The sequence below is a fragment of the Patella vulgata genome, chromosome 4 (genome assembly GCF_932274485.2).
Source record: "Patella vulgata chromosome 4, xgPatVulg1.2, whole genome shotgun sequence".
Taxonomy (NCBI): Eukaryota; Metazoa; Mollusca; class Gastropoda; family Patellidae; genus Patella; species Patella vulgata.
In genome coordinates this window covers 13366168-13393510 of record NC_065882.2, presented here as the reverse complement: position 1 = coordinate 13393510, position 27343 = coordinate 13366168, and the positions used below count along the sequence as shown (strand labels likewise).

The 27343-nt window shown below is 35.2% G+C and overlaps 4 protein-coding genes across 4 annotated transcripts in view; 2 read left to right on the top strand and 2 right to left on the bottom strand.

The window, feature by feature from the left end:
• The window catches only part of LOC126819555 (neuronal calcium sensor 2), an 80164-nt gene extending 70206 nt beyond the window's left edge, over window positions 1–9958 (bottom strand). The window contains exon 1 of the mRNA XM_050547694.2: window positions 9933–9958. The gene's annotated coding sequence lies outside the window, so the exon portion shown is untranslated. The remainder of the gene's footprint in view (window positions 1–9932) is intronic.
• LOC126819557 (neurocalcin homolog) overlaps window positions 1–27343 on the bottom strand; it is a 269509-nt gene that overhangs the window by 166896 nt on the left and 75270 nt on the right. The window lies entirely within an intron of this gene.
• LOC130012375 (uncharacterized) lies at window positions 12832–15000 on the top strand. Its single transcript, XM_056100188.1, has 3 exons — window positions 12832–13208; window positions 13298–14547; window positions 14976–15000. Exons 2-3 carry the CDS (start codon window positions 13544–13546, stop codon window positions 14998–15000), a joined length of 1029 nt encoding a protein of 342 aa, XP_055956163.1. The 5' UTR covers window positions 12832–13208; window positions 13298–13543.
• Window positions 15834–20598, top strand: LOC130012432 (uncharacterized). Its single transcript, XM_056100379.1, has 2 exons — window positions 15834–20372; window positions 20462–20598. Exon 1 carries the CDS (start codon window positions 15914–15916, stop codon window positions 19583–19585), a length of 3672 nt encoding a protein of 1223 aa, XP_055956354.1. The 5' UTR covers window positions 15834–15913; the 3' UTR covers window positions 19586–20372; window positions 20462–20598.

Genomic DNA, 27343 nt, shown 5'->3' with positions numbered 1-27343 from the left:
CCCACGAGGTTGTACAGGCCGTCCTACTCCTAGTCACGTACAACTGGGGAATCGAAACCATGCATCAGAAGGAGACTTTTTCCTGGTTCAGACAAAGAAAAATGCATGCATGACAACGTAGGTCCACCTAAAATTCATGTCCTGATTAAGAATGGAATGGAAGGGGTTTAACAACCCATTAGCATGTCAAGGGCCATTCTGATACTAACATGGTTATTTTCATTTACTGTGACCGTGAGTATCAGGAGACTTTTTCCTGGTTCCGCCGAAAAAACCTGTATGTAAAATGTAGATTTACCTAAATAATGTCCTCAAGGGCCAAATTGTAAAGAACACATTATATCAATTTTATCAAAGTTTCCTTATGTTAAATTTGACGTGAAGATCAAAGAAACGAAAAGAAATGGGATTTAATATTCTACTGTTCTGCCCAGACTAGGCCAATGGAGATGGGAAAATCAAAGAACCAGGTTGGCCAAAATATTTAATATGGTCCATTTAATATGATCTACATTACTGTGAATGTTTGAGAATTTTTGATAACTTTAAGTCATCCATGTCCGATTCCTTTTACTTATTACCTTATTTAACTATCATGCCCTTGGGTTTTTATCTAAAGAATATCAAAGGTTGGCCAAAATATTTAATATGCTCTATATATTATTTACTGTGAATATTTGAGATGCCCATTTCTATACATGTATTCTAATAACAAATAGAAACTAATGAAACCAACTGGACCGATTTGTTCATCTTTTTGCTTAATTTAATATCACTTAAAATTTTCATCAAAAAACTATTGGCCTTGACAGAGGTAGGTCGCCTTTTGTAGAAACATAAATAGAAAACTTTATATTTAAAGGGACATTATGATAGAATGAAATTTCAAAATAGATTTTAATAGTAAGTGCAGAAGAACTGAAATGAGTTCTACTCATCTGCACCAACTTGGCTGAAGAAGACGGGCATACGCCATACAGAATTTTAAACCAGACAGCGGCGCTACGGCCTACTCTTATTTCAAATTCGGACTGTCAAATGTTCTTTTACATGTGTCTTATCCAAACGACACTGTCCTTGTCAGGCCCTCTGTCCTCTATCACTGATAACGGGAAACAATGAAAGAAAATCCTAAGAAACTTTGTCAGCCAACCCTGAGAAACCTAGACCTCCTGATTAGCGGGCTAGTGTATTACTCACTGAGCCAAGGCAGTTCCCTGTGAAGGAGAACTGAAACAACACATAAACAAACAGAAACCCATGACGAGACACGTAACCAACAAAAGTACAACCAATTCAAGTGACTGGCCGACTGTAAGCAACCACTGCGCTGTACAGCCCCTATCCTGTAATGAAATCAAAATGAAATCAAACCCACAGCAAGGGAGACAATCCAACAAAGGGATCATTTCTTAAATATGGTATTAGTCATGATCTTGCCATCTTTATGTTAATTCACTGAAGAAAATGTTTCAGAAACAAAGCAAATGCTATGACCAAACCTGAAGCAATGTTGTCACGATTACAAAATTCTTGAATTGGTTAATCGGCTAGCCAAAAATCGTATCGGTGCCGATTAATCAGATGCCGTATAAATTCTATAACAATGTAAAACAAATATTTTTTTCATTGGCTAATAATGTCATTGTCGGTACTGAGTTACAAGGTTTTTCTCTTGTCATTGTTTGGTGATCAGTAAATTATAAAATTATAAAATCTCCCATAATGTATCTTTAATAGCTGATTGTATATTATTTTAGTACATTTCTTTGAGTTTGTTCTAAAGAGATGTTGGAATAAATCGTTTAAATTGGCAAAAAACGACATGTAGATCAACTCAGTAATTAGTTTTGTTACTTAGATTACGCGGTTGAGCTGTGTAAGACATTCCAGAGTTCTGACTTGCTCCTACTGCTTTAACAGCTAATTAAAAATCCAATACCGGTAATAGATTACAATTCACTAGTTCAACAATTCCTGTACATCAGTACATAATATTTGAACACAGATATCGTTAATCATACTGACGAAAAACAAGAGAAGCAGCAGGCACAAGACAGTACAAAGGCGGCAACATATGACAAGGGAGTGGGGGAGGTGGGAGAAGAGCCTCCTGACTGGTAATGTCCGATTGGGGAACTCGTTTTAAATTTGTTGTTTGTACACAGTAACATCACATTCTGATTGTGAATTAAATAATAAATTACAGCTATTTCACGCCAAAATCAACCATTTTACAAATTTCGTAGGTATTAATATAGTAGCCGAAGAGTTCCATGCGACATCCAGACCATGTGAAAGTGCCACTGTAGATGGGAATTTCTGTATCGAGTCTTAAAAGATGTAGTTTCAATACAGATTTAACAAGGCGATTCAGCAGTATGTTTAGCCAACAGTAAAAGTCAAACATAATTTGTAATTATATAAATATAAATTGGATGAAACGACTACCGATTTTTCAAAATGTGAATGGGTTTGTGCTAGAATCCGAATCAACTACGACCGAACTAATTAATCGTGACAACCCTAAGCCGAAGTGCAATTATTTTTTTATGACCATAAACGACTTCTGGAACAATGGTTTGGACCTGGTTTAGTTAAATTGCTGCTGTGTTCCATTCAAGATTACTTCAAGACAAAAGGTCACCAGCCCATATGTTTTGAAAGGTAACCAGCTCACATGTTTTTTGGCATACAATCGGACTAAAGGTCACCAGCCCATATGTCTTTTTTTGGGATACCTCAGGATTAATGGTCACTTGCCCATATGTTTTCTGGCTAGCTACATGGCCATTCAACTTCTGGCATACCTTTGGGCATAAGGCCACTTGCGCATATGTCTTTGGCATTCATCCAAGCAAAAGGCCAGTTGCTCATACGTCTTCTGGCATACTACTTGCCCATTTGACTTCTGGAGCAATGTTTCGACTTGGATAAACTGATTGTAACTGGGCCAAGGTCACCAACCCATGTCATTTGGCATTTTGTCCCTTTATTATCTCTCTCTTATATATCAGGTTGCCCAGAAAAAAATAGTATAGATGTTTGAAAACTTCATTCCAAATTGCAGCTCCAGAACTTTTAATTGTTTTAACATAGTACAAGTTTTAAAAAAGAATATCAAATAATGTTTTGCTGGACTTATAAGTCACATTAGAGTGAAGTTGTAAAACATCCATATTGTATGAAATGTGAATGATATATGTACAACCCTTTTTTGATTATTCCGCTTTAAATAGTTTACTCTTTATTTCTGGGCCATTAAATATAATATGATTATGATATTCATCAAATATTTTATTAATTTTCAAAAACTGGGCAACTGAATCAAAAAGAACTTTAGCATTAAAATTAATATACCAGAACGTCGCACATACAATGTGGAGATTCATTTGACCTGTCCCTTTGAAATATCATTTTTATCACAAAAAAATTATCTCACACATAAGTTAATTAAAATATAGATGGGCATCTTCAAAAAAAAAAAAATATAGTAGGGTATTTAAAAAAAAAAAAAATATAGTAGGGCATTTAAAAGAAACAAAAATGAGTAGGGTCATTTATAAAATGTCACAGGCATCTGTAATATGGAAAATTTCTTTCAAAAATAAAATTAAGACGTCACATGGACATTTTTAATTGTCAGTGTAGACTCGATCGTCTAGCTAGTGAGAATTAACAAGTATTGGGACAGGTTGACAGATTGTCGGTAGTGGGCTTTTATCTCAACTTTCATCTCATCGTCTGTTTCCTACCATCGGAAATCGGAAATCGGGGGGAGGTGGGACAGCCGTCTAGTCGTTCGGATGGGACAAAAAACCATGTCCCCTTGTACCCACTGATATGCCTTTAAAAGATCCTTTGACAGTTGGAATTCGATATAAGAGTAGGCCGTAGTGCCGCTGTCTGAGCAAAACTTCCATCGTAGCAGACTTCATTACCCCAGTCGGACCAGAACAGTAGGACGTTAAACCCCATTTCATTTCATTGGATTCAGACCAGTTATTTGATAATCTCACTTACTTAATCATGACTTAAATGTTATTTTTTAAATAGATTTTGCATGATGCAGAAGCCTATGTAAAATAAATGAGGTTTAACGTCCAAGTTTTCTGCTCCAACTGTGCTAATTGCTAATTAATGAAGATCAGCTGTGAGGGAAATTTTGTCATGGGTTCTTTTACATGCACGCCAACATGTACATTGTACATGCATGGGACCTTAGTTTTACATCCCACCTGAACGACCAGACAATGTTCCTTGCTAGGCCCACCATCACAGACTCCTTGACCTAGCCTTGCCTGAGCCTTATTCACATAGACACAGTCGCTCATAAAATTATTAAGTACACGATCAGAATATTTTTTCACTTTTGATAATTTTATATGAATGGTTTCAAAACTTCTGTCTGATATATGATAAGGAACCGAGAATTTAAAATGGCCAACCAGAGACAGCTCGGCGACATTAAGTTGAATACCATTCATTGATTTTCAATTTCTTCACCCCAAATAAATAAATGAAGCATAAACATAGTGTATGAAAAAAGGTCGACATTGTCTTAAAAATAATCTTGTTATGGCCCTTAAATAAAACCATAAACACAAAAATAACGCGATACCATGATTCACGCTAAATTTTTATGTAAGAAATACCGAGACTCAGACATCGTAACTCACAATAACCCATTTAATATTCGGTCGTCGCCGAAACAACAAACCATCCCGATGAAAAACTTGCACCATAATAACAAATTGTCGCATTGAGAGAACCTCGTTACAAAATGAAATACAATCTATTACAGTAAATTGAGATAGTAAAAAAATTACTCATCCCTGGCGTCAAATAATCCCGAACACATTCACATTTCCCCATTTTCTTTTATTGACCAATCAATAAATTGTATAATGGCAATTTCTGATTCTGGGGAATTGTGGATAGTTTTTATGATGTTTTGTTTGGTTATACTTACTCATAAAGTCAATTGTGATTTGATCCCAACATTGACAGAGAAATGGGGTTTAACGTCCATTGACACATTTCAAAAATTTGATTGGGGGTCTTTATTTTAACAGAGGGGAAGAAAACCCACTTAGTTCGACAAGCTACCTTACTCCTTGTCAGGTGCAAGCCAATCTGATTAAAATACAGATCTATATTTCATTTTGTTTTTTTTATACTTTCGATGGCCTACACTACATGAAGATCTGACAAGTTATAGCGATAGGTCACGTCAGGGGTCAAAAGACCGACTTAAGACCCTTCCACGTCAGACATTTGATTAACCAATCAGCATTGATGTTACTAGTGAATTACCAACAGTTCCGTGAAAAACACGCCTAAAGCTCGCCATAACAGACCGTTTCATCGGCTTATCCCTGACACCATTCAGAACAAGAGTTAAATAACCACTCTTCCAGATCCAAGTGTAGTAAAGACTGGTAAAACGAAATTTTGAACTATAGAAACGAAACGAAATAGGATGTGTGTTCTAACTAGATTGGGTGCAAGCTTGGGATTGAAAGTACACCACAATGACAGACCTTATGATCTTAAGCACATGTATTAGACCACTTCCTCCTAGTCTAATAAAAATAAATATGTATGACATAATAAGGGTTAAATAGGTGTCAACAGGTGTTAAATCGGAGTTAACTGGTTAATGTTGTCCTGGCTGAAACACTGTACTAGACATTAGCTCTTTGGCCTCATGGGCAAAAAAAACAACCCATCATAGCTTTATGATGATTAACTGAATCTATGTTATTCGTACCCCAACTCAAAGACTAAAACAAGTCGAAACAGAGCCTGAAGGATTTACAAGTAGAAAATTAATAACATTGAAAGACATTACAAGTCTCTTAACTAGCAGTAATAAGCTTATTCCTGCATAATGTTTCATATGTTGAACTATATCGGTCGTTTGGCTTGAGGAGAAGGACAGGTTTAATATATCATCATCGCGGCCTTCGTCTTCCTAACTATATCATTTCCTTCAATGACAGTCTATAAAATTTTAATCACGGAATGTTGAAGAAATGCGAAAAAGCAGAAAATTCTGCCGTTCCTTGACTTTGTTATTAAATATAACCGTAAAGAGAGCAATTTTCAATTTCGTGTGTCAATAAACAGGAAAATATTGTTTTTTGGTCAAGTAAATACAAGCTTTTTTTTTTCAAAGGTAACAAAATTTTACACATGTTTGCAAGCCTTGGAGTTATGAATATTTTTGTTGCTCAAAAATTGTAAGAATTAAAGATGAATTAAGTAAGAGAGACAGAAGAGAGAGAGAGAGAGAGAGAGAAATGGGGTTTAGGTAAGGTAGGTAATCCATGAAAAAAGGGGAATATCTCTTAAACATTGTACTATTCTATTCTATTTCTAGTGTAAGTTATTTCAATGGGTAATGAGTTTAGGACAGCTTTTTGTCTTTCCTTATGATAGAGTTACATTGCTACTTATTTTTGCTGTTGAGTGATTGACGCTAAATCTGTTAAAATGCCAACATTTGGGTTGATGCTTGTTAAATTTATGTGTCTTAATGTTTTTTCTAAAGCTGCACTGTCACATGACAATCAAATATTTCATGCAATATTTGTAATCAACTGTTGAAGATCTGTGACAGAAGAATATGAAATGATATGGGGTTAAATGTCTTACTTTTTTGCACCAACTGCGAGAAATTGGAATTAAAGCTCACCTGACACAAACTAGGTCATTTCTGGATTAGCATATGGTATACTTTTATTTAAATAATTTGGTTGTGCACAGGGATCTTTATGGAAGAACAAAGAGAATCTGTTCCCGGAGAAAACCCACGAGATTAGGCAGCTGACCCTACTCTAGTCACGTATACGCTTGGGATCGAAACCACATCACTGTACTCAATAACAAACCTTCTGATCTAATGCGCTCCTTTGAGCTAATGAAGGTAAGAATATGGAGTAAACTGCATCTGTAACCCGGGTGTCATTTAATCTTGTGTATCTATCTAGCACTAATTTCTTTCACATTCGTTTAATATCAAATCTTTGTTTAAAAATTCATAAAAATCGTTTAAAATCACCAAAAATCACTTAATTTGTACTTGTGTCCAGTTTAACGCTGACTGATTAATTTTGATAACGAGTGTCCAATTTACAAGTATTTAATTTCCTGACCACTGTTCAAAAATTAATCATTATACATCATTAATCAATTGGGTTGTTTATTTTTTAACAGTGATTGAGAAATTAAACACTTGTAAATTGGACACTCATTTTCAAAATTGAATGGTCAGCTTTAAACAGGACAGAAGTACATATTAAACGATTTATGGTGATTTTAATCAGTATTTATGAATTTTTAAACAAAGATTGGATATTAAACAAATGTGAAAGAAGTTTGTGCTAGATACACAAGATTAAATGACACCTGGGTCATGATCTCTCTGATCAATAAATGGACCTTTCAATTTGGAGTGATAAGTAACAATCTGATTTTGTTTATTTTGGGGAGAAAGTTTGGCTTTAATTAAATTGGTGACTTCAAAAAAAAAAAAAAAAAAGACAAGAAGAGAAGTAGGATAGATAGTCCACAAAAGATAAACAGGTTTAACTCATTTTAAGATTTAAAGGCTCAATACCACTCTTGTTGTAACTGAATAATATGTCCCAATCTTTATTCTGGTCAACAAATTGTACTATTTAACAATATTCCAATTAATTGATGATACAAATTTCATCTTAACACACCTAATTTAAAAAATTGGAAAAATTCAACTAAATGATTTGAAAAGCCTGACGTAAAGCTTTTCAAATGTGACTTGGATTTAAAAATATTTTTGAACCCTTAGGACAAGTAAAATAGGATTTAATGGATAATTTACACAACAGGTAGGCCACTTAAACATCTAGTACTTAGAATAAGGCTATTTTTTATTTTCTGGAGCTGTCAAGCCAGCAAGAGTGTTATTGTCCCTTTAAGATTTAACAGTCCACTCTTTTTTTGTTTGGTTTAAAGTGAAATAAAACCGGAGTTTAACAAACTACTAATCCACAGTAACCTGGCTTATCAAGACGGACAAGCGCCAAGCAGTGCTCTACGCGGGAAATTTTGCCTGGACAGCAGCGTTACGGCCTAAGTTTATTCTTCATTAGCCCAATCCATTTTTAACTCTCAAGGAATCTTGAATGTGTTGCCAATGGCATACAAGTGATCTCACGTTTTCGTCCCATACTAAATTACAATAGTAGAATTTTAAGGAATGGCATGTGCCATAAATCTTTAGTCATTTGATATTGACACAATTTATTTCCAATCCCTCGAGTTTTCCTAAAATGTTTTGAGTATATTTAACACAGAGTAGACAAATTACATTAGAGTGAAATTTCCTCCTCTAAGACATTTTGAAGTATTGTTTTAGGTTATGGATGAAGATATTGCATGACAACAGTAACCGAGTATGCAAGTCACGAACTTACAAAAACGCGATCAATTACGGCACGGTCACAATTTTACATTTTTCCTACCAAGCTTTTCTTCCTGACAAGAATAAATATACCGTAAATGGAATTTAATTTTCTTTTTCTTTTTATCTCGATGTAAATTCAATTTACTGTCTGAGTCATCTAGTTTTTAAATTGGAGATAACAATTTAATGAAACAATAACCATTTCTGAAGCTATGGTGGATCAGTGCCTAAGATGTTGGCTCGCTAATCTTTATGTCCCCTGTTCAATCCCTGTGTTAGCTGAGAGACTTCATCCGGATTTTCTGGCATGGTTCCTTCTTGTAAGTGGTGCAGGACAGAGGGCCTGGCAAGGGACAGTGCACAGTCATTCGGATGGGACGAAAAAACTAAGGTCCCGTGTACACCTTGGCGTGCAAGTAAAAGAAGCCTTGGTAGTTCGATATAAGAGTGGGCCGTAGTACTGCTGTTTGGGTAAAATTTCCTTCATAGCACACTGTATGGCGTATGTCCGTCTTCATTAGCCCAGTTCTGAGCATAACAGTAGGACGTTAAACCCCATTTCATTTCATTTCCCAACCAGACAATCTATGCTGGACCCGTTGTAGTCATTTCCGCCATTTTATAACCCCAACCAATAAATAATGTCAATGTTGGGTGGAAAAAACACCTCATAAGGTGAGAATTCTATGTTATTTGCATTTATAATAATAATAATGTGAACATTGTATATTGAATAGCGCAGACTGCGTGTATATTCATAGCGCATGAAAAGAATTCAGTTCTCTACAATTTAAGCAATATTTACAACACAATATTAAAGGTTCAATACCACTCTTGTTGTAACTGAATAATATGTCCCAATCTTTATTCTGGTCAACAAGTTGTACTATTTTAAAAAATTTGAAAAATTCAACATAATGGTTTGAAACGTTTAACGTAAACCTTTTCAAATGAAACTTTAATTTAAAAATATTTTCGAACCCTCTGGACAAGTAAAATAGGATGTAATGGATAATTTACACAACAGGTAGGACACTTAAACATCTAGTACTTAGATAGAGATATTATTTATTTTCTGGAGCTATCAAGCCAGCAAGAGTGTTATTGTCCCTTTAAACATAGCATTGAAACAGTCTTGAAAGCGGAGAGAGAGAAATGTGGTTTAACGTCCACTTGACATAAAATATGTCTTTTGGGACTAACATAATGTTCAATTTTATTTCAATAATTCGCATGCGCGTAGGGGTCTTTAACAGTCTTGATTGATACTGTTTCAAGTAAGTAGAACAGTTATTCTAATGAGAAGCTGCCAGTATGTGAAAATGATCTTGCACCATTTGATTTTAGTCAACAATTTTGAATTATAGATGGGGCTGGCCATGGGTAGTTCATATTTTGTCAGCACTGGATGCCAAATGTTAAATAATTTTCAATTCATCATATCTTTGATGACAAGTGGCTTTAATTTAAAGGAACTTACCTTTTTATAGGATCATTTCTTTTATTGGTGATTCCTCTACGAATCTGAAAAACATAAAAAAATTTTTTATTCATTATTACAGGCAAACAAACTTTTTTTCTTTTTTTTTTTAAATGAGGTTTACCATCCACTCACACAAACTAGGTCATTTTGGGACTAACATTTGGTTCAATTTTATTTCAATAATTCGTTTGCGCGTAGAGTTTTTAGCAGAGAAGGAAACCGGACGTCCCGTAGAAAACCCACGTACAACTGGGGAATCAAAAGCACGCCAGAGAGAGAGGGTTTAACGTCCACTTGACACAATCTAGGTCATTCCGGAACTAACACATGGTTCAATTTTATTCCAATAATTTTCTTGCACGTAGGAGTCTTTATAAGTGGGAGGAAACAGAAGGACCTGGAGAAAACCCACAACGTTGGCACCCTATTTAGTGACCCCCCCCACCCCCAATCACTAAGTGACATACTCACCTGGAAAAATTTCTCAGGTAAAGCCGAGTTCGAACGCAAAACACCTGTTTAATGAACCACTTCCCCTACTCACAGTCACAGACTCGAAAATCCTTTGGAATACTTTCTCAGCCAAAGTCAAGACTGAATCAAATACACCCTATTAACTAAACCAGCTCTCTATATTCACCGAGCCAGTGTGACTCAGAAAAAAAGAATCCAACTGCATGCAATATTTGCAATTAATAAACACAGTATCAATAGTTAATCACAGAAATGAACCAGGTATCTCTTTGATGATATTAAATGACCTTTAGAAAATAATCAAATTTAACTGATAGAACTGTTTTTTTTAGATTATAAATTGATCGTGAATGAATCATTGTAATTATTGATATGTATATCTTATAAAACATGTCAAGATCAACTGGTAGATTTGATGAGAGAATGGTGCCATCATTCTGTAATTCTATGATTAGTAACTGTGTATCATATAGATATCTGTGGAAATTACACAACTATAGAAATGAACTGGCGTTTAACATTCTACTTTTTTGCACCAATTCTGCAGTATTTCGTTTTATCAGATCAAATCCCATTCAAGCACTGCTGGATTAAAAAACACAATTTCTATGGAAAACAATCACTGTTTTATGCAAGCCTCACGATAGGGGGATGCGGTCATAGGGCGATGCGGTCGGTGCGCTGCCCCAGGGTCCATAAGAGTCTATTGGGCTCATGAATATCAAAGTTCAAAACTGAAATGGGAAATTATGCATGAATTTTCCATTGTTCCTTTGAAGCTTATATAAGTATGTACAAAAGTTTTTGCTTTATCGCAATCCACTAGTGAATCATCTAGATATGACTAGTGTTGGAAAGCAGGGTGGGTGGGTGGTGCAAAAAAGGTCTTGCCTTAGCACAATTTTTTCCTCTCAAGCACCCTGGTTTTATACATGTATACCATGACGTTTCGACAAGTATTCTCTTATCATTTTCAATCACAAAGGATGTATTGACTGATGATTCCTGTCCCAAATTTGGACTGGTTATCAGTCGGGCTAACAACCAATTCAATCAGGATTAACAAGAACTCTGTTTTGTGTCCCATCCGAAGGAATAGACTCTTCCTTACCAGGCCCTCTCTGTCCCCAACAAGGAGAAATCATGAGAGTTGATTATGGGTTTGTCATGTTAATGGTGCATTTTTCAAACATACATTATGCAAGAGCTAAATCTGCCTATTTCAGGTCTTTATTTAGGCCTGAAATCTTATCTAAATTATTAATTAGACATTAATTAACCTATCCAGACCATAATCAACTCTAGATGGCAGCACTAGCCTGCGATCTTTAGAGATTGTAAGCCGATTTACTGCACAACTGTCCTTCTTGATTAAGCGATTAAATGGATAATCGAGACTATGCTGTTCATCGTACTGACTTTAGTAATGATGACCGAGGCTTATGGGAATTTCAGTCGCTTAGTTCTCGGTTCATAGTGGATCAATTTGAATGAAATTTTCAGCAAATTGCCTTTACATTATCTAGTTTTTAACAATTATAGTGAGAACTGCCAACTCGTTATCGAATCTCCCATAATGTATCTTTAAGATTTAGATAAAGAGCTGGCAATTCTTGCTATAATAGTTCCAAAATAGATACAGGTAATTCAAATTTAATATATTGAAAATTTCATTCAAATTACTTAATTCTGAGTGACGTTATAACTGTTTGAAGTTTTGACAAAGATTGTTTATTATCGTATAGGAATGTTACTGGTTATTAAATCATTAAATGACGATCATATTTTAATCCGTTTACATCTGTGCCATCCGATGGTCTAGAGAGTTGAGTATAGGCTTGTCATGTGAAAAAATGTCTAATCAGGAATTCATATAACATTTGAAGCCAAAAAAGAAGACCTGCAATAGGCAGATTTAGCTCTTACATAATGTATCTTTAATAAATTTATAAATACTAAATTATATTACATTTGAGAGAGAGAGAGAGAAATGGGGTTTAACGTCCACTCGACACAAACTAGGTCATTTCGGGACTAACATATGGTTTAATTTTATTTCAATAATTCGCTTGCGCATAGGGGTCTTTAGCAGTGGGAGGAAACCGGAGGACCCGGAGAAAACCCACGAGGTTGGACAGGCGCCCCTACTCCTTGTCACGTACAACCGGGGATTCGAAACCACGGCAGTCGACTCAATGACAGACTTTATGATACAGCGCGCGCACGCTAACCATTCAGCCATCCAACCCCCCTATATTACATTTGAAGACAGAATAAAGACTTTCACTGGGTAGATTTAGCTCTTGCATAATATATATTTAATCGATCACGTTTCCGAAAAATATTCATACAACCAGACACTCTTATCTGCACTAGAGAAAATAATATTCAATCAAAACTTTGTAGTATATTAAATGTAATGTTCAAAACGGTCCACCATAGTTTTTCTGGATAAAAGAGTCTTCTTTAGTAGTATTGAAGTATTTATGCAACTGGTGTGATTGTGTCTACTTTAAATTATTATGGTATAGAAAAAGCGTGCTTAGAAACACAGTGAAAATGGCGTGAATGTGAATGTCAATACGTGTGAGGCCGTCTTCTCAAACGGCGGTCGTGATATCGGTTTTTTACCGAGACACTGTATGTAATTTAGTGTAATGTGTTAGTGAACTTTTTATCTACCTATTGTGAACAGTGAACGTTGTTTATTCTTGTGAACTATGTGAAATTCGACTCAATTGCCGAGTCAGCTGTGAAGTGATATCATGAACTGAGAACTGTCAAAACAGAATATGTGAAGTGTGAATGTAACTTTTGTCTTTTTTAACTTATATCATTAACATTAATCTGATTTATTATTAAACCGTTAATTCGTTCAATCAACACAGAACTCTGTTGTTTTGTTCAAGTTATTTTAAGGCTGCAATTAAGTATTATCATACTGACCTTTGACCCCTGAAGTGACCCGCTAACTATATACAGTGTCTGGCGTACGAACGGTATCGTCATAAACGCCGTGAAAGAAACGTGTAACGACAGACCCTCACATTGTTAGTAAAAAACCGTCAGGACATTGACAATACCAGACAATAATGTAAATTCAAAGTGAAAACAGTATATAACTTTATGGTGTGATGAAGATAAATTTTAGTGTATTATTTTTGTGCTTGTTTGTAATTTGTGAAATGGCATCCTTACCGCCAAGGTTTAGAAACCAATTAAGAAGAACATCACGCAGTTTGATGTGCAGAAGTGCAGACAACAGTGTGAACAGTGTTGACCCCGGGATTGTGCCAGTGGGCTTTCGGGTTCACAATGAGTTGGGAGGCCCAGGTGGGGCTGGAGACGCCTTTGTGCCAGGTGATGGAACGGTTCCTAGTGGGGCCGGAGGCAGACGTTCAGGTGAACTTCCCAGTCGTGAGGGTGTGGATAATCCTAGGAATGTACTTCCTGACGATGATATCAGACCAATAGATAGTATCTCTAACGTACCTTCAAGAAAAACTGCCTCCACTACACTTTCAAAGTTGAAATATCAAGCTATTCAAAAAGAAATTGAATTAAAGAATCAACTGATGACTTTAACAGAAAGAAATAAATTTGAAGATGAAAGAAAAGAATTAGAGAGCCGTTTAGAATTTGAAAAAGTGGAAGAAGAGATTCGACTAGCATCTGAAAAAGCAGAACGGCTGCGTAGAGAACATGAATTAAAGGCAAGATTAACAGAAATTAACAGAAAAGAAGAAGAATTGTTATTGAGATCTAAATTATCAAGTGCTGCAGAAGTTAATAGAATGTATGTTCAGGTAGATTCTGAAATTTCCTTTAAAAGGCCTGTGCAACCTTTGAATAACACTGGCCCTGTGAACAATGTAGTGAACATATGCGACCCTGTGACACCTGCTGTAAGCATGCGAGACCCTGTGACACCTGCTGTGAATGCTGTAAGCATGCGTGATCCTGTGACACCTGCTGTGTACAGTAACAATTCTTTGAACATTCATGAACCCATGATTGTACAACCCCCTATAGTGAACATTAACAATCGTGTAAACAGTCCTATAAACATTAGTGAAAAAGAACATGTGGATGTGAATCGAGATACAGAAACCATCAATCATAGTATGACAAAATCTGAGCCAGAAATTTCTACTATTTTATCCAAATTAATAGACAGTCAAAGGGAACAAGCGTTACCAGCCCAAGAACTGAAACCATTTAATGGTTCAAATATATTGGACTTTCCAATATTCATGAAAAACTTTAAATATGTGGTAGAGAACAATACTGTAGACCCAAGTCGTAGACTTGAACTGTTAATAAGATACACACAGGGCGATGCCTACGAGTTGATAAAGCAATGTCCAATGATAGTGCCTGCATCAGCAGCATATATTAAAGCCAAAAACTTATTGAACCGTGATTATGGAAACCCTTTTATTTTGGCAGCTGCCTTTCGAAGTAAGGCAGAAACGTGGCCAAAAATACTTATAGGTGACAAAAGTGGACTTCGAAAGTATTCCCTTTTCTTAAATAACTGTTGTAACATAAAACATTCTAATTCAGACATGTCGTCCATGGACAGCAGTGAATTCTTAAAACTTTTAGCATCTAAGTTACCAGTTTCATTGCAACAGCAGTGGATTGGTCGTGTAGGAGATTTAAGGGAAAATGGTAACAGAGCTCCAGTGTTGGAAGATTTAGAGAACTTCGTCAGTAAGATTTCAAGAAATGAAAACGACCCCAGAGTGAGCGGTTTGGGTTATCAATTACGTACACCCACATCAACTTTCCCTTATGTTGCTAGTAACAAGATTACGCATCAGTCGCGTAAAATATTTTCGACTCAAGTCAATAAAGTTAATTTAGCAGCGCAACCTCCCTGTTTATATTGCTCGGGTATGCATTCTCTGTTCTCATGTCGTAAATTTAGTAATTTGAATAACAATGACAAATCGTTAGAAGTTAAAAAAAGGGGACTTTGTTTTGCATGTTTGAACCCTAAACATATGAAAAGTGACTGCCCAAATCCCCAGTGGGCTAAGTGTGATAAATGCATCAGAAAGCATACAACTATAATGCATGACCCTACTAGAGATGACATTTCTCGTGACAAACAAGTAAGTACGTTGATATCTGGTGAATCAAAATCCTATAACTCTAAATCATTTGTACCGAAATCAGAACATGAAAGTAAGGTATCTTCTGGCTGTGTACTAGGCAATACCAACCCCTTGATGGCCATTTTGCCTATACTTATTAAGCATAAAAACAGTGATGACTATGTAGCAACATATGCATTTGTTGACAATGGCTCAGCTGCTAGTTTCATAAATTCTGATCTTGCTCATCGTTTAAAAGTCAGTGGACGATCCACATGTGTTACTCTCAAAACATTAAATTCTATAGAAACTCTTAAAACTGAAATTCTTGATAATTTACAAATAAGCAGTCTCGATTGTGATCAGTTTTTAGATTTACCTCCTACTTATGTGAAGAATGATATGCCTGTTGACATGTGTGATGTACCCAGAAAAGATGATTTATATGCTTGGAAACATTTAAGTCACATTAATGTATCAAATATTTGTGAATTTCCTAATTTTATTCCAAAAGTTAGTCTAATGGTAGGTGTGAACATGCCTGCTGCTACAACGCCATTAGAAGTGTGCACTGGTAACATTGGTGAGCCTTATGGGATTAAATCACCATTAGGATGGTTGTTATATGGTTTACCGGGTAAACTACAAAATTCTTCTGCTTCAATTAGTATTAATTTATGCCGGATTGATGATAGTCTCGAGCAACAAGTAAAGAAATATTTTAATTTAGAATTTAGTGAAAAGCTTTGTGAAGACAAGCACTCATTGTCTATTGAAGACAAACAGTTTTTGAGCATTTTAACTAACTCTATTGAATTAAAAGACAGTCATTATCAGACTGAATTACCGTTTCGTGACAGATCAGTTATTATGCCTAATAACAAACTTCAGGCTGAAGCATTTGCCTACAGACTTAAAAATAAACTCGTGAAAGACCATTCTTTAAATAAACAGTATTGCAAATTCATGAACAATTTAGAATCCAAGAAATACTCTGAAATTGTCCCACCAAGTGAAATTGATAGGAGTGATGGCCGTGTGTGGTATGTACCGTATCATCACGTGATACACCTTAAAAAGCCAGATAAAGTGCGTGTAGTCTTTAATTGCCCGCTTATCTTTCAACAGACCTCACTAAATGAGCAACTTTTACAAGGGCCAGATTTGACTAACTTATTGCTAGGTGTATTATTGCGATGGAGACAAGATTATATCGCGGTTATGGCTGATGTAGAACAAATGTTCTATCAGGTCAGAGTTGTGAAGAGAGACTGTGACATGCTTCGCTATTTATGGTGGCCCAACGGTGACATTAATGGACATCTTACTGAATATAGAATGCGAGTGCATATTTTTGGTGCAGTTAGCTCACCTAGCTGTGCAAACTTTGCTCTGAAGCAAACGGCTTTGGATAATACCAACGATTATTCCCATGAAATAATCAATGCTGTAAATTATGATTTTTACGTAGACGATTTCTTAAAGTCTATGACTACAGAAACGGAATGTGTAAAACTGATTCGTGAAATATGTGATCTCTTATCCAAAGGTGGATTTCGCCTTACCAAGTGGGTGAGCAATAGCAGAAATGTATTGTCTACTATTCCCGAAAATGATTTAGCTGAACAAGTGATGGATCTTGACATTTCTTCAGATTCTTTACCCGTGCAACGAGCCTTAGGTGTCCAGTGGAACATTGAATTAGATTTAATTGAGTTTAACATTGGTGAAGTTAACAGAACCGCAACGCGACGTAATATACTATCCGTGTTCAGTTCCATTTATGATCCCTTCGGATTAGCATCTCCGTTTGTGCTAAAATGTAAAATAATCCTCCAGCATTTATGTCGAGATAAGTTATCGTGGGATGAAATGATCCCAGTTGATCGACAAAGAGAATGGAATAACTGGCTTACTGATCTTGCGAATTTACATAATTTGTCAATTCAGAGATGTGTGAAACCCCAGAACTTTGGAAAGATTGTGAACACTCAAATACATCATTTCAGTGATGCATCGCAAGAGGGTTATGGTTCAGTTACTTATTTAAGATTTCAAAGTGATAAAAATGAGATACACATTTCATTTTTACTTGGGCGTTCTCGTGTAGCACCCATAAAGCCCCACACCATAGTTAAATTAGAGCTCGCAGCAGCTACATCGATTGTGAGAATTCATAACATGTTATCACGTGAATTGTCGATTCCTATTAATCAAGTGTATTTTTGGTCCGACAGCCAAACAGTTTTAAAGTACATACATGATGTAAAAGCATGTCACCAAGTTTTTGTCGCAAACAGACTTGCAGTAATTCATGACGGTTCTAACGTGAATCAGTGGCGTTTTGTGCCTGGAAAGCTAAATCCAGCTGACCTAGCATCTCGTGGATCGTGTGTGGAGAATATCGCAAATAACTCCATGTGGTTATGTGGACCAGAATTTCTGAAATTATCAATTAATGATTGGCCGGAGAACATAGTTCCATTGAATAATGATGAAGATATACAAGTACCTACTAATTTTGTGAGAACCAATGATTCTGTGAATGCAGTAAATACATTGATAGATAAGTACTCTGATTTTTATCGATTAAAGCGTGCGATATCATGGTGGTTAAGATTAAAGCAAATTTTAAAGTATAAAGCTCAAAAATGTTTAATTCCTGATAGTTTGTGTACTAAGTTATTATCTGTTGAGGAAATTAATAGTGCTGAAGTGGAAATCATTAAGTTTGTTCAAAATCAAGTATATTCTGATGAAATAAAGTGTCTTAGTGAAAACGGTGAAAATCCTAATAATGTGAAAAACGTCAAAAACAAAAGTGAAATTTCAAGTTTGGATCCATTTCTTAAAGATGGAATCTTGCGTGTTGGTGGAAGATTGCGCAATGCAAACGTGCCTTTTAATTTTAAGCATCAAATTATACTGCCTAAAAGTTGTCATGTTTCAAATCTCATTGCTAAATATTGTCATGTTAATGTAGCCCATATGGGTAGAAATCATACTATTAGTAATATTAGAAAAAAATATTGGATAGTTAAATGTGGTGTATTAGTTAAGTCTATTTTAAGTAAATGTGTGATTTGTAGAAAATATCAGTCTAGAGTTAGTGAACAGAAAATGAGTGACATTCCATATTTTCGACTTAAACCTGATTTACCTGCTTTTAGTAAAGTAGGAATTGATTATTTTGGTCCTTTTGAAATCAAAACAGGACGTTCTATCCGTAAGCGATACGGTGTTGTATTTACATGTATGATATCTTGTGCCACGCATATAGAAGTTTCTAATTCCTTAGACACTAGTTCGTGTGTGAATGCCCTAAGACGTTTTATTGCCCGTAGAGGTACGCCCAGTGATATATATTCAGATAATGGAACAAACTTAATTGGTGCTCAGAAAGAACTGAAACAATCATTATATGATCTGAATCAAACACAGATTGAGAACTTTTCAACTCAAGGTGGATTTAAGTGGCATTTCAACCCCCCTACAGCATCCCATTTTGGCGGATTGTGGGAGAGGCAGATAAGGACTATAAGAAAAATCCTATATGGGATTCTGTGTGAACAATTTTTGCGAACAGCACAAAGTGATGAAGAACTAATCACTTTCCTTTGTGAAGTAGAGGCTGTAATAAACAGTAGACCTCTGACTTGTGTATCCAGTGATTCCAATGACTTGGAAGTGATAACTCCTAATTCACTTCTTATGTGTCACCAAAATGTGTTATTTCCCCCTGGATTATTCAATGAACGTGATGTATATTCAAAGAGACGGTGGCGTCAAATCCAGTATTTGACTGATCTCTTTTGGAAACGTTGGACTGATGAATATTTGCATTCATTACAACGTCGTGAAAAGTGGCTCAATCCTTCTAGAAATATAAAAGTTGGTGACATTGCTCTTATAGTCGATTCAAGTGCGCCCCGTGGGTCGTGGCCCATGGGTGTCGTTGAAGAAGTGTATCCAGACAAGCATGGTCTTGTACGTAGTGTAAAATTAAGGACAAAAACAAGTATTTTGACTCGTCCTATAGCTAAATTATGTTTAATCTTAGAAAATGACAGTTAAATTTTTCAGAATTTATTTAGTTTTGATATTTACATTGCTTATGTGTATTGAAATGATATTAGATTTATTGTTTGTGTTACCATAAGTAAATTTTGTGAACTATGTAACTATAGAACTAAAATAGTTAAATACTATAAGTACATGTATGCTTAAATGTGAATCTGTGAAATAAGGTTTCAATTGTCAAATGTGAATTTATCTTAATTTTTCTATTGCATCATTGTAATAAGGTGTGAATGTTTGTATGGATATGATGAGGTATGAAAGCTATTTAAGTATTATAAGACACTGATTATTTGTGTAACAGTCTATTGAATTCTGAAGTTAAGAATATTGTATATTTAGTTTGGATTTTTGAACATATTGCGTTATTATCTCATTTACATTTCGATAGGGGCCGGTGTGTAATGTTCAAAACGGTCCACCATAGTTTTTCTGGATAAAAGAGTCTTCTTTAGTAGTATTGAAGTATTTATGCAACTGGTGTGATTGTGTCTACTTTAAATTATTATGGTATAGAAAAAGCGTGCTTAGAAACACAGTGAAAATGGCGTGAATGTGAATGTCAATACGTGTGAGGCCGTCTTCTCAAACGGCGGTCGTGATATCGGTTTTTTACCGAGACACTGTATGTAATTTAGTGTAATGTGTTAGTGAACTTTTTATCTACCTATTGTGAACAGTGAACGTTGTTTATTCTTGTGAACTATGTGAAATTCGACTCAATTGCCGAGTCAGCTGTGAAGTGATATCATGAACTGAGAACTGTCAAAACAGAATATGTGAAGTGTGAATGTAACTTTTGTCTTTTTTAACTTATATCATTAACATTAATCTGATTTATTATTAAACCGTTAATTCGTTCAATCAACACAGAACTCTGTTGTTTTGTTCAAGTTATTTTAAGGCTGCAATTAAGTATTATCATACTGACCTTTGACCCCTGAAGTGACCCGCTAACTATATACAGTGTCTGGCGTACGAACGGTATCGTCATAAACGCCGTGAAAGAAACGTGTAACGACAGACCCTCACATTAAATTTTAAAAAAGAATTCCAACAGAAGGATTAAATATTTAAAATTCATCAATCAGAATGTACATGCATGTTAAATCAGAAAAAAAGGTGTATTTTTTAAACAAGGCATGAAGGTTCATTAAAAAAAAAAAAAAATAAAAAATAAAAAATTATTCTGATTTATAAAGAGAGAAGTGAGAAATGGGTTTGTTCACACAAACTTGGTCATTTCGGGACTAACATATAGTTCAATTTTTTTTTTTTTTAGGTCTTTAGCAGTTGGAGGAAACCGAAGGACCTGGAGAAAACCCACCAGGTTGGACAGGCGAGATTCTGATTTAAGCATAGAGAAGAGAGAGGGACTATATTATATCAGGACTAACATAATATCTTTATTTTAATAACATTCACCACTCTAGGAACCTTTAGCAGTAGGAGAAAACCAGCTGAGAGAGAGAAAAAGAGAGAGAGAGAGAGAGAGAGATATGCAAAATATCTTCCATCAGGATGCTCTTTTCTTTTCTGGTTTCCTTCTCAGTTTCAAACATTTAAGTGATAATGCCCCTTTAAGTCTATCCATGAAGTTTTCTCATTCAAATTATTGCCATTAAAGATCCCTCCCCCCCACCACGAGTATTCAATTAACGGCAACTTTGATTTATGACAGTGATAAGAAAATTTGTTATCTTTTCTTAAGTCAAAAGCTTGGGTCATGATTTGTTGAGACCCAGATTTTAAGATCAAATACATCAACCATGGAGACAAGTGACCAACGGAGATGTTCTATTGATTCATTTCTTCAGGGAATAATCCCCAAACGTCAATTGATGTAGCACCTCCAGAAATGCCACATGGTTCATCAGATCTTTGACAAGCTGATGGATCAGACAGATTTATGCTACGGAGTGGCTTTGTCTTTAGAATAATCCATAACAGATAGCAATTGTTGTACTGTTTTAGAGGGACAGTATATTTTCTGTGAACTATTTAAGGGGGTGGCTTTGGGGGACGTCATCGAGCCATGCTTTAATTCTTTTTGATAGACCTTCTTAAATAAGATTTAATTAACTATTATTTTCAGTAACTAATTCTTTTTTATTTTCTGTTTAACTAGCTCAAACAACTGCAAACACCAGCGAAAAAATGTGCATACTATACTTCAGTCGGACGCTTATAACTTGTCCTCAGATCCATTCACTTAATTTGGTATCTGTTGTTTATTATGTTTGTAATGTCTATGTAGTTTGTAAAAAAAACCTAAAAAAACCCAACACAATTTATAGGAAAGACAATTACTAATTTATACACATATAGCACGACTTTTCAATAAGTATTCTCTTATTGTTTTTAATCACAAAAGATCTGTGCTTGAAAACGATACGAGAATACTTGTGGAAATGTCATGCTATATGTGTATAAACCAGTGATTGTTTTCCATATAAATTGTATTGGGCGTTTTTTTAAAGTGTTCAATCGTTAAATGCCACTCAAGGATAATATTTGTAGTTTGTGTTTTGTCCGCACGTTTGTCTTATCAATTTGATTGTGTGTAGTGCAGTCCTACTGTACTTACTATTTGAGACTAACCAATCTGATTAAAGGCTCAATACCAATCCTGTTGTAACTGAATAATATGTCCCAATCTTTATTCTGGTCAACAAATTGTACTATTTTACAATATTCCAATTAATTGATGATACAAATTTCATCTTAACACACCTAATTTAAAAAATTGGAAAAATTCAACTAAATGATTTGAAAAGCATGACATAAAGCTTTTCAAATGTGACTTGGATTTAAAAATATTTTTGAACCATCTGGACAAGTAAAACAGGATTTAATGGATAATTTACACAACAGGTAAGACACTAACACATCTAGTACTTAGAATAAGGCTATTTTTTTATTTTATGGAGCTGTCAAGCCAGCAAGAGTGTTATTGTCCCTTTAAAATACAAATCTATATTTCGTTTCGGTTTTTTTATACTTTCGATGGCCTACACTACATGAAGATCTGACCGGTTGTAGCGATAGGTCGCGTCAGAGGCTTTTGACTCTATGTAGTCAGACATTTGATTAACCAATCAGCATTGATGTTACTAGTGGATTACCCACAGTTCCGTGCAAAACAAGAATAAAGCTCGACATAACAGACCGTTTCATTGGCTAATAGCTCACATCATTCAGAACACGTCAATGATAACAACTTTTCCAGATCCTAGTGTAGTAAAGACAAGTAAAACGAAATTTTGAACTATAAAAGCGAAACGAAATAAGATCTGTGTTTTAATCAGATTTGAGACTAACTTAATACTCATTTTTTTTTTCTCCAGTCGCATGTCCAATTTCATGGGAGGAGAATTTTGTCTGGACAGTGACATTTCAGCCTATTCATCATTGAATCCAACTGTGAAGTCTTCTTAACACTATTATTTTTTTCTAGTCATGGGAGAATTTTGTCTGGAGAGTGACATTGTAGCCAACTCTTCATCGAATCCAACTGTGAAATCTTCTTTTAGATGCAACAGAAACTTCTCGCAGTCAACAGCAAGATGGAACGGCCGACTTCTACAACCATCTTGCTTCATAAATCAATAAACCAAGCACCATTCGCTAATCTTGTTACATATAATATTTAATACGCCTCAGCGTAACCTAATTTAGTGGTTAAATTATCTTATATTGGCCTGTTTACGAAACGGACATTATCTCGGATCAATTGAACATGATTTGATTGGCCAGAAACTAATGCCAGGCCTAAAAATAGGATCAGTGGAAAGTATTTAATCTTTATATTTTTACGAGTTACAGATGTTGGTGATAAAAATAATTATGATTTATATATTTTATGTCCTTCGATTATTGTAATTACATTAATCAAATTTGTTTTTCGCGGGAGAACAAATACTATAATGCAACGTATTTCAGACGTATTAAAAAGAAAAGTATTATTTTAAGCAACATATTAACAATAGGAATAGAAATGAAAAGAAATGTAATGGAGTTTAACACCTTACTGTTCTGCTCCTGTACTGGGCTAATGAAGACGGGCATATGCCATGCAGTGTGCTATGAGGGAAATTTTGCCTGGGCAGCAGCACTATAGCCTACTCTTATATCGAATTCCAACTGCCAAGGGATCTTTTACGACTAGACAGCTGTCTTTGTCAGGCCCTCTGTCCTGCACCACTGACAAGGGGAAACCACGTCAGAAAATCCTGGTGAACTTTCTTGGCCAATGCAGGGATTGAACACGCGACCTCCAGGCTAGTGAGCCAGTGTCTTACCCACTTAGCCACTGTGGGTCCACTAACAATAGGAATAAAATGTAAGTCACAAAATGACTACAAAGATGTTCAAATGAATTTTGTGCCAATTGCTAGAGAGCAGAAATTTTAATTTAATTTCTGATGTAAGTTTTTTTTTTACGTGCACCTCAGGTTTTCGTCCAATCTGAATGATTCAGCAACACTTAACAGCCTTGCAGGTGCTAGTTCTTTCAAGTTGGAACCATCTTTGACAAATCCACAAAGATGTCATACCTCCATATTATTTTACATCTTTGAACTGAGAGCTGCAGTGGTTCATTAGGTAAGGCACTGGCTTGCTCAGATGAGAGCCTGGGTTAGAACTTTTGAATTTTCTCAACGTGGTTTCCCATTGTCAGTGATACAGGGCTTGGCAAGGACAGTGCCTAGTCATTTGGATTGAACTAAAACCTGGGGTCCAAATGTAGATAAAAGAAGCACACAACATGGCTTATGCCAATATTTATTAGTTTTATTTCACTTTTCTATCCCTGACATACAGGAACATGTGGATCTTCTTGGCCTTGTAGTACCTCCCACAAACCAGATAGCAAATACAGATTACATTAAAGTGAGAGAGGTTGTAATAACAATCAGATATAAATAGTTTAGAGTAGTTTATATCTTACACTTAACATCATAGTAAATAGATAACATAGTGTTATATATATCACATGGTCTATTACACAGGTAATATTATACAGTCTATTATAACAGGTAATACTACATGTGGTCTGTCTCAACAGGTAATATTACACATGTTCTGTTAAAGGACAATATTGGTGTCAGTCATTATAAAATATGTGATAGAGCTCGTTAAATACAACCCAAATATAATTTTAACACAGAGATCATTGCTACTATAGCTGAGTAACAAGCATGTGAAGAAATGGGAAGTGACGTCAAACATGACAAACACGAGTTGTCCTTCTATATAACAGACTGAAGTAACGAGCGGTAACAGACAAACGATCGAATTTCATTTCACTGATAATTCTGTTGAAGTTGAAAAGTTATTATATGGGACGGTGAGAGGGTATCTCACAATTCAAAATTAGAATTGGCTGTCACTAGATAAGGGACACGAGAAAAATCCCGTGCATTCCCCCATTTTTATTCATTATGTTCTTAATAAAAACATGGTAATGCACGGACTTTTTCTAATTTGTTCTTATCTTTTATCTACTGACAGCCAATTCTTTTTTTGAATTTTCAGATATCCTCTCATCGTCTCATATAACAACTTTTCATCTTCAACTGAATTATCAGTGAAATAAAATTCGATCGTTTGTCTGTTACCGCTCGTTACTTCAGTCTGTTATATAGAAGGACAACTCGTGTATGTCATGTTTGACGTCACTTCCCGTTTCTTCACGTGCTTGTTACTCAGCTATCGTAGCAATGATCTCTGTGTTAAAATTATATTTGGGATGTATTTAATGAGCTCTATAACATATTTTCTAATGACTGACACCAATATTGTCCTTTAATACAGGTAATATTACACATGGTCTGTGGTACAAGTAATATTACACCATCTCTTACAACAGCTAATATTACACACGGCCCTGTCTCAACGGGTAATACTACACATGGTCTGTTAATACAGGTAATATTACACATGGTCTGTTGTACAGGTTATATTATACAGTTTGTTACAACAGCTAATATTACACACGGTCTGTCTCAACGGGTAATATTACCCAGTATCTTACAACAGTTAATATGGTCTGTTGATACAGGTAATATTACACATGGCCTGTTGTACAGGTAATATTATACAGTCTGTTACAACAGCTAATATTACACATGGTCTGTTTCAACAGGTAATATTACATCTGTTATCACAGGGTCTGTTATATAGGTAATATTGTAAAAGCTAAAGTTCTCTGGTTATAAGTCTTAAATGAAACAAACACTGTATTAGATGTATAGCAAGTTTATATTATATATCTACTCATAATCATTTTATACGAGAGAAATACAGAATGCATCAATGGCTTTAAAACAAATAATATACAAAAGCATGTTTACCTTAAATGAAACAAACACTTTAATATATAAAACTACACACTTGGACAAAATGCATCGATGGCTTTAAAACAAATAATATACAAAAACATGCTTACCTTAAATGAAACAAACACTATATTATATGTATAGCAAGTTTATTATGTGAAGCATAATAAATGTCTTCCTCTTTATAGCTGCATTATGCATTCCTAGCAACTAGTTCATAGCAACCAATTTAGTTAAACACTAATTAAAGTTTATTGTTTGTAACTCAAGACGCTGCCTTCACAATACTTGCTAATTCTCCAATACAGCTTATACCAGAATTCATCTCTAATTAAGGTAGCGTTTGGAACAAGAGGGATTATAAGATTTAAAAAATACAATAAAATACAACTATTACATTATTACACATGGTCTGGTACAACAGGCAATATGTGGTATATTACAACAGGTAATATTACACATGGTCTATCAATACAGGTATTAAATATGTGGTCTGTTACAACAGCTAATCAGGCCCGTAACTAGGAGGCTAAGCCCCCCTCCCTCTGCAAAAAGTCTTGGTCCCCCTGTGAAAAAATTGTCGACCATAAAAACAATAGATATACATTGTCCATCAATTTTACAGCACCCCTGAGAACATTTGCCGCTCCCCTCGTTGCTCTGAGCTAGTTACTGCATCCCTAAGAATACTTCCCGCCCCCCTCGTTGCTCTGAGCTAGTTATGGCCCTGCAGCTAATATTACAACTCTATAAATAGAGAACCTCTCTAAACAGACCATTATGTCAACACATTTACAAACACAAAACTCATAAGGAATGGATGACTAAGAATACACAGTTGATCTTAAAGTCTGTGATCAGGCTTCATTTGAGGGATTGTTTCTTGCCGACTATAATATTGCGAAAGTAAAATCGTTAAAATGAATATCAGTCCAAAAATGATTCAATTCTGTTCAATATTTACAAAGAATGATGAATTGAAAATTGGTCAGACTTAGTGCTGGCACGATATATCATTGAAACGATGTATTGCAATTTACCTTCTCTTGATTCGGGTATTGAATATCGAGACAATGAATGAATGTATTGCGATTCTTTTTTTTTACATTTTTTTTTTGTTGCTTCAGTAAGTAAACCTGTCACTCATAATTATCCACGCAAGGACTAAAAATATAAATTATTCGTTTTTCTGTTGTTTTCTGCTTATGAATCGTGATACAAATCATATCGTATCATATCAGGATTATAGTGGCAGTACCCAGCATTAGTCATACTATATATAAACAGCAAATAGTGAAAGTAAGCAAGCGCCATCATAAACATGCATTATGCAAGAGCAAAATCTGCTAATTACAAGTCTTTCTTTAGGCCTGAAATGTTATCTAAATTATCAATTAGACATTAATTAACTTAT

What these genes read in the sequence shown, in the direction of transcription:
- LOC130012375 (XM_056100188.1), top strand. Translation starts at nt 13,544, where the DNA reads ATGAAGATAAATTTTAGTGTATTATTTTTGTGCTTGTTTGTAATTTGT. An exon ending in CATAGTATGACAAAATCTGA is followed by an intron (nt 14,548 to 14,975) that starts GCCAGAAATTTC and finishes ATTCTAATTCAG; the next exon opens with ACATGTCGTCCATGGACAGC.
- LOC130012432 (XM_056100379.1), top strand. Translation starts at nt 15,914, where the DNA reads ATGCCTGTTGACATGTGTGATGTACCCAGAAAAGATGATTTATATGCT.